General features: G+C 30.9%; 1 protein-coding gene across 1 annotated transcript; it reads left to right on the forward strand.

Moving 5' to 3' along the window:
* Positions 1-763: 763 nt before the first annotated feature.
* Positions 764-3,319, forward strand: LOC108206194 (ACT domain-containing protein ACR8). Its single transcript, XM_017376415.2, has 7 exons — positions 764-1,015; positions 1,179-1,224; positions 1,338-1,452; positions 1,556-1,623; positions 1,738-2,304; positions 2,418-2,522; positions 2,630-3,319. The coding sequence occupies exons 1-7, from the start codon at positions 954-956 to the stop codon at positions 2,996-2,998; spliced, it is 1,332 nt and encodes a 443-aa protein (XP_017231904.1). The 5' UTR covers positions 764-953; the 3' UTR covers positions 2,999-3,319.
* The last annotated feature ends 4,984 nt before the right edge of the window (positions 3,320-8,303 follow it).

The following is an 8,303-nucleotide window of genomic DNA, read 5'->3' on the forward strand; positions in this document are numbered from 1 at the left end:
TAAATTACTGTCAAAATAATTTCTAGTATATCAAAAAATGTCAATAAAGCCACTTATTTATCGAAGCTAATTATTCTTTAGAATAATTGATGGTATTCTTTCTTTTTTTTGTTGCTAAATGGTATTTTTTTCTATTTAAAAACACATATTGAAAAATATTGATATAAATTTAAGTGTGAATTATAAAGTATATGAATGTGACTTAATTATGACATCAAAGTGGAATAACGTGTAAATTTTGAAACCGCACCATTTTTCAATATACACATATATCCTTTATTCAGTGTTACAGAAATCGGGAATCGGACCTAATCGGTTGAGCTACCGATTCAAGGATTAATCGGAAATCGGGGATTAATCGGAAGGATTAATCGGAGTTAAAATCGGGTTTATTTTAATATTAAAATATTACTTAATATTTAGTTATTATTATATTAGCTATTTAGTAACTAATATATTTATTATATTCATAAACTCTATAATTATTCATATTTAAAGTAATATAGTATTTTAATTTTAATAATTTATCACATATACTTCGATTATGAAATATATATAAGGATTAATCGGATTTCAAAAATCGGATCGGTGGCCGACCTTGCAAGGGATTAATCGGGGATTTATCGGTTAAATCGGGGATTTTTAGAACACTGCCTTTATTTGGCTTAAAATAGTACTTTCCTTGTATTTAATTATTCCATTCTAAAAATATCCCACTTACCTAATACCCCGAAGCATTAATCCACCGTCCAGCTAGTATAAGAAGACAGATCCTAATCACTCTAGGAGAGAGAAACTTAACCACAGCGTGCTTTCCTTTTGAGATTAGTATACTTTCCAGAGAGAGAAGTTTCTTGTAATAACGCTCAAGCGTTTCAGGAAACAGCCCTGTTTAAGTTACAAACACTTCTGCCTATAAGTACTATTTGAGTTGTTGACGAAGAAGAAACAAGATGGAGTGGCCTGCTCATCTCGATGAATATGAAAAGCTTGTTATTCGAATGAACACGCCTAGGTTTGTTTATTTCTCTTTACATATTACAGTCAAACTCCCCTGTTTTTTTGTTTTTTTTTTTGGTTTTTGATTCTTGTGGGCAGGCAAGATCACTTGTGAATTTATTGAATTTTCTTGAGTTTTTTAATTTTTAATTTTTCTGATCATGGTGGTGTTATTGCAGGGTGATGGTTGATAATGCTGGCTGTGCTAATGCCACCAGAGTTATGGTATGCACTACAGTAGTTTCTTAGAACCAGCTAACTTTTTGTATTTTAATAAAAAGTTTTTTTTTGACTAATAATAGTTGATTATTTGACCATTGTCCTGTTTTTTCTCAAAGATTGACAGTGCTAGAAAACATGGAATTCTTTTAGAAGCCATTCAAATTCTCACAGATCTTGACATGTCGATTAAGAAAGCTTATATTTCTTCTGATGGAAGATGGTTCATGGATGGTAAGTTTAATCATCACTAATCCTTTTCAAAAACTTAAACTTTGCTACCTAATCTTTTTTTTTTTAAAACTAATTATGATGTATATTATTTTGTTGGTCACAGTTTTTCATGTGACTGATTTGAATGGAAACAAGTTAACAGATGAAAGTGTAATCGACTACATGGAACAGGTTAATATTATTAACTTCTTAATTTTTGTGTTTCTTTATCGGATTAATTAAGACTGCTACATATGTGGGGGTATGATTGTTATTGAATTTGTGTTACTTGTTTTGATTTTACAGTCTCTAGGTAAAATCCAATTTGCTGGATCGAAAAGTATTGAGGGCTTAACAGCATTAGAATTAACAGGAACTGATAGAGTTGGGTTACTATCCGAGGTGTTTGCAGTATTATCTGATTTGCAAGTCAATGTAGTTGAATCGAAGGTGTGGACACACAATGGCCGGATTGCTTCTTTAATTTATGTTAAAGACTGTGATTCGGGGTTCCCCATTGAGGACGAATTGAGAATTGATAGGATTGAAGCACGGTTAAGGAATGTGCTTAAGGGGGATAATGACATTCGAAGTGCTAAAACATTGGTGTCTCTAGAAGTTACTCATACGGAAAGAAGGCTTCATCAGATGATGTTTGCTGATCGTGATTATGAACAAAAGCCTATAATTAGGACTAATGAGGATTCCCCTATTGTTACGATCCAGAACTGCTTTGAAAGGGGTTATTCTGGGGTAAATGTTCACTGTAAGGATCGAGCTAAACTTCTGTTTGATGTCGTCTGCACTTTAACTGACATGGACTATGTCGTGTTCCATGCCACTCTCAACACAACAGGGGACAGAGCTTATATGGTACGCATACATTATAAGATTCATAATATTGCTGCAAGTTTATTCTCTTGCAGTTGGCAATATAGTGTATTAGTGTTTACCTAATATAAATTTGTTTATCTTCTTCTTTTTAGGAATTTTTCATTCGACATGCTGATGGGACGCCAATTAGTTCAGATGCTGAAAAGCAACGAGTGATTCTTTGCTTATGTGCTGCAATTGAAAGAAGAGCATCCGAGGTACTAATTTATGACTCTGGATGTCCTGAATTCATTGATCGTTTTAGTCCGCTTGCAAAATTCTCAATTTTACACTTTCACTCATAGTTCATATGTTATGATCACAGGGTGTGAGACTAGAGCTATGTGCAGATGACAGACCAGGTCTATTAGCGGAAGTAATGCGGACATTCCGAGAAAATGGTCTTAATGTAACAAGGGCAGAAATCTCAACTACATGTGACACAGCTCGAAACTTCTTCCATGTAACGGATGCCAATGGGTATCCAGCTGATCCCAAGATTATCGAATCAGTTAGACAGAAAATTGGATTCAGTAACTTAAAAGTGAAGGAACTGCCTTTAATATATCATCAGAAGCCAGAAAGGGAGGATCATCCACCCCCAGCAGGTGTTGGTGGGGCAGTCTTGGTATCAATAGGAAGCCTAGTGAAGAGGAATCTCTACAATTTGGGATTGATCAGATCATATTCTTGATTGAAGAAAGGTAAATTGTGTTGGCATATACTTTGCTTGAAGAGTGAGCTTGTGTGCATAAAAGAGAAGTAGGTAAAAATTTGGCAGAGATTGTTAGAGATTGCTGGGATTGTTGGTGTAATAGTTAAAACACACACAGTTAAAGATTTTCTTGGATTGAGAAGAATCAGAAAAGTGGTATAGGAAGATTTGTAGTAGATTAGGTAGAAAATTATAATTTCTTGTAGAATTTTCTTGTGAATACCAATAGTGCAAAATTGCATTTGTATATAATGATCCTTTTAAGTACTAATTAATGGTTGACCTTGTGTCTTTCTTTTCTTTGCTTTCTGTGGTGGGATCCGGTAATTACACTTGGTGATAGTGTCTTAACTAAACCGAGTTTTGTCTTGGCACATAGATTAGAGATGGATTTGAGGCTGCTCCACTTGAACAGATAACAACTGGCACTAATAAAACAAGGTCTTCATAGAGAAGATTTAAGGCTGCTTAACTAGAATAATTACAGCTATTACAGATAAAACGGGGTTGATCTGCGTTATCTAATTTCTGCACAATATTTCACAAATTAAACTGTAGTGAAGTCGGTTTCGAGTGAAACAATATGGGGTAATATTATTATTGGACATGTTTCTTGATCCAAATTCGACTTTGACAACTCACAGAACGAACTTATCAAATTTGACCCGAGCTGAGTTTCACCTTCGATCTTAGCCAAGCAAAGAGAAAAATGACTTTTGTACTAGGTTTAATTTGATACAGTTAAAACAAGATAAAAATTTAAAAACATTTAATTAGTGGGCTTTTGACTTATTTTTTTTAAGTGACTGCTTATTTATAAGTGAAAAGTGATTTTTAGTTTATCTGTTTGGATAAAAAAAATTTAGATTTACAAACTATAAATATTAAATTTATAATTTATAAATTAATACTTAAATAATTACATACATTTTTGTGAACTCAAATCAAAAAATAAAATAAATCGGTTAAAGAAATTATCATTATCATTTTTAAATTCTAAAATCAATTTTATTATACAAATTCAGATAAGTTGATTTTGCTAGGAAGATGTCTAAAGCGAAATATACATATACATCACAACTGTTACAGTATATACTTTCTTTTTTTTTGAAACTAGAGTATATACTTTTTTGATTACACCAAAAATAATTGTTTAATATAGTTACCGATTTGATTATTTGAAATTGGTCAAAGAGAGTAGAGAGACACTGGGCGGCCACCTGCGGTTTCTTCTGTCTTTAAGCTTCCAAGAGTGACATATCAATGTTCGGAAAATACTTCCAAATTATTATATTATTATAATTGAGAAACTGATGGAATAAAAAAAGGAGTGAGTTACAATATACTAATAAAAAGTAGTTGCTGTAAACAACTGGCTTGACTTAAAAACAAGTGGAACTGTAACAAGGAAAAGGATTTGTCTTGCAGTGTGTCGGATAGTTGGGATTGTCTGGAGTGTATGTACACGTAAAATGTTGAGCCGGGGTTGAATATGTGTGTGACTTTATGAACATGCCTGCCTTCATTTGCTCCGGATATGGTGCATTGCTTAGCTGGTTTCCTCCTTTCTATGGCACAAGGGTGAAGAATCTCTTCAAACTACATCCACCATCACTGTAACAAACACATCACCGAGTTTATTCACGTGGACCTATAAATTGGTAAATTATTAGTTAATGTTCAAAATTGAAATCATTTGTTCTGTATTTTCTACAGTAAATTTTAAATGACATTACACCTAAATACCAGAGATTCTACCTCACTCACTCACGCACATTTTATCTAAAATCTACACAGAATCAAAATTATATATTATCAATTAAAATTTATAGATTATAGTGTAATTTTTTAAAATCTCAATTAAATACACACCTAACTCACTGCATTGAAGTTTCATTCCTTATTAATTGTCATGTTTTGATCCAGTGATGAAATTGACCAAGTTGTTAGATCAAAGAATTAACACTTTTTTCTTTATTTCAAAACTAAATTATAATATTTAAATTAATAAGATATATTTTATGCTGCACAAATTTTTTTATATTTTTTTTATGTATAATTTAACTTAAACGTAGTAACTCATTGGTGGGGGGATAGTTGGTTTTTTTTACGGGAAAGTTCACAACTCAAAGTGTAACTCGCTCCCATCCCCTGAATCGTAGATATTGGAAGTCGGAGACGCGACACGGATAGTATAGTTCTGTAATAATTTTTTTTAAAATTTTCTTCATTAAATAAAGATCTTACAATTATATTTTTATTCAGAAAAGATATTTTAAAATTTAGATAACTTTTTAATTCACCGTTGGAGTGGTTTGAGGCAGAACTGCCTCAAATTTGGATTTTTGGATCACGGTAGATGCCTAGGTAGTTCCAAGTTTGTGTTTAAAAATTAGTGAAATTACAAAAGAATCAAGCACTCGTTAATTAACCTGAAATGCAGAAGTTGGTAATTATTCTTCTTGGATTGTCTTTCCCGCTTTTCACAACTTTAAGTTATCTTATTCTCCTTTGTGAAGAATACATGCTACTAATAGGTTCAATAAACCATGTGTTTACTCCTCACTAAGATGATAAAGTAAATATATTCCATTGATTTTATTCACTTTAGCTATCAACTAAGAAACTGAGTAATGAGAACAAGCCATGCGGATTAAAGGTATCTTAGTTAACAAGTGAAAGCAAATGCCACACCACTTAAACAGTATATTACAATATCTAGGTGCTTAATCTATTACATGTTAAATTTACATGTCATTTGCTGCGTAATGCTCCGATAACTTTTGGTAGAAGCAAAGCCAAGTGCTTCTGAAATCAGTATCTTATGACACGACAATATAGTGCCAAGAAAAGCTAATATGGCATAGATAGCATCTCCTGTCTGAGAATAATGGGAGTATAGTATCGATCAATTTGTCATTTACATAACATTTTTGCTATATTTTCATTCTCATTCTACTTGCATGGAATCTCCGTACCAACCTTGCCAGATGTTCATTTGAATTAATGTATAGGCTTCTGCTAAATTCACCTCATAGGTATGATCTTAAACAAGAATCAAAATGTTCCTCAAGGAATCTCTTGTTGTATTAGGAGTAGATAACTACAAGATGTAAGCTTATGATCTAATCAAAGATGCTACACAAATAGAAAGTGATGGGACTTAAATTATTTGTTCTGCAGGCCAATATTAATTATTCTGATAATTAAGGGCTAAAAAATTAGCAACACCTTTTGAAGAAGATTGTCTAATATTCTACAGAATATATTCCAAATTATTGAAATAAATAATTAATATTCAGCTACTATACAAACAATTTATATATGTGACTAACAAAATGGCAAACATATGTGCTTTGCATTCCAAATTGTCATTTGGATCTTTGTCTTGTTATCCATTTCTTGTTAACAAGTTGCAATCTTAACCCTGAGTTGGGGTTTAGTGCAGAAAGTGTTGGATTCAGATACATGTCATTTAATTTGTTGGCTAGAATAAATCTGAAAAATCTTTGTTTTTCCCACTGTTTTATTCTTCAGTCATTTGACTGCTTACCTGTCAATCATCATATTGAATTGGTAAACTATAATTAGCTGCTAATGATGACACTTGGGTTGTCATTATTTGAAAATGACTAATTATATTTTCATTGAAATTCAAACTATACAACAAGAAGTATTAAGTTATCAAATCGTCAAATAGACTAAACGAGCTCAGTGCTTCACAAGGTACACTATTATGTTACACCATTTTCCTTTTGGACATATCATATTAGTATGTTACTTTAGTTATGTTTAATATGGTCAATAATGTCTTTATTCAAATTATTTAAGTTTGTGGTTCAAAAAAATATAATAATTTTTGAATGAAGGAAAACATAATCATCCCGTTAGATATGACTTATTTGTATTATGAAAAATGTGATTCGGACTTGCGTAATTCCTAAATTCACACCGAAGTATATGACTTAAAAGCATGCTTTCATTAGTTATTGGGCTGGTAAATATACCACTAAAGAATGTGCATGTGGCCTGTGGCCTGTGGCCTGTGGGATGGTCGAATTATTTTATGGACTTTGCGTACGAACTTAAGAAAACAGTCCTCAGCCCATTTATTACATTCAGTCGGATATGTGTTACCTGGGTCCTAACTTCTCTGTCCTTCGCACTTCGCAGCAGACAATGTGTTATGTGTTCATTTTAATATTCAGTATTATATGGTACTTTTATATATATATATATATATATATATATAGGCTATTGTTCCATGGAGAACCATCTTATATGGAGTCCCGTGGAGAACCATTTGATTCTACTTTAAAATTTCATTAATAATTTTAAAATTAGACATACTTATGCATAAATTTTGATTCTAATGTAGAATACTAATCATACATAACATGTATAAACAATTTAACACATACAATCTAAGTAAAAAAATTGATTTTTAAATTTGGTTCTACTGTAGAATCACTCTGGATGAATATGGTTCTACTGTAGAACCAGTTTGTATATTATGATTAATTTCCAACGTTTTTTTGAAGAAAAAATAGTGAAACTTTATTTTTTGATTCACTAATTATATATTTTACGAATAATGAGATTGATACAAAAATTTTATGTGTATATATAGGTGTTCTCTACTAGACTCTATATAAGGTGGTTCTCCATAGAGTGTGACTCATATATATATATATATATATATATGGATATTTATTTATATATAATTATTCAATATAGTTTACTATAATTACATATAATAAATAATACACAATAAATTTTATGGTGAAGTTATGAATTGGACATGTACGATCATATAACATAAATCTAACATAAGAAAATATATTTTATTCATATCTATAATACTCTCTCCGTCTTATTTTAGTTGTCACATTTCTATTTTTGTTGGCCAAATTGACTAATTTTCGACCAAAGATTATAAGTCACTTTTTCATTATTTTAAAAAAACTGAAAATTACATCTTAAAGTAGATTAAAAGTTATTTCCGGCGACATATTTTTTTTATTTTTTCAATTAATAAAAAATTAATAAATTTCAGTCAAACTTTGATCAATTTGACCGACACAAAACCAAATGTGACAACTAAAATGAGACGGAGGGAGTAATATAATTACTTATAACATGTGCATTTTCATATGATTCACAAGTCTTATTTAATACGTTATGAAAATTATATAATCTAAATAATGTTAGAAATTATTAATTATTATAATATGAATAATAAAATTTAATTTCTAATAAACTATAATAAATTTTTTTAATTTAT

Source organism: Daucus carota, chromosome 2, assembly GCF_001625215.2.
Source record: "Daucus carota subsp. sativus chromosome 2, DH1 v3.0, whole genome shotgun sequence".
In the NCBI taxonomy this organism is placed as follows: domain Eukaryota; kingdom Viridiplantae; phylum Streptophyta; class Magnoliopsida; order Apiales; family Apiaceae; genus Daucus; species Daucus carota.

Coding starts and splice junctions, on each gene's coding strand:
- LOC108206194 (XM_017376415.2), top strand. CDS start 954: ATGGAGTGGCCTGCTCATCTCGATGAATATGAAAAGCTTGTTATTCGA. Junction 1,016..1,178: donor ATTCGAATGAACACGCCTAG/GTTTGTTTATTT, acceptor GTGTTATTGCAG/GGTGATGGTTGATAATGCTG. Junction 1,453..1,555: donor TGGAAGATGGTTCATGGATG/GTAAGTTTAATC, acceptor TGTTGGTCACAG/TTTTTCATGTGACTGATTTG.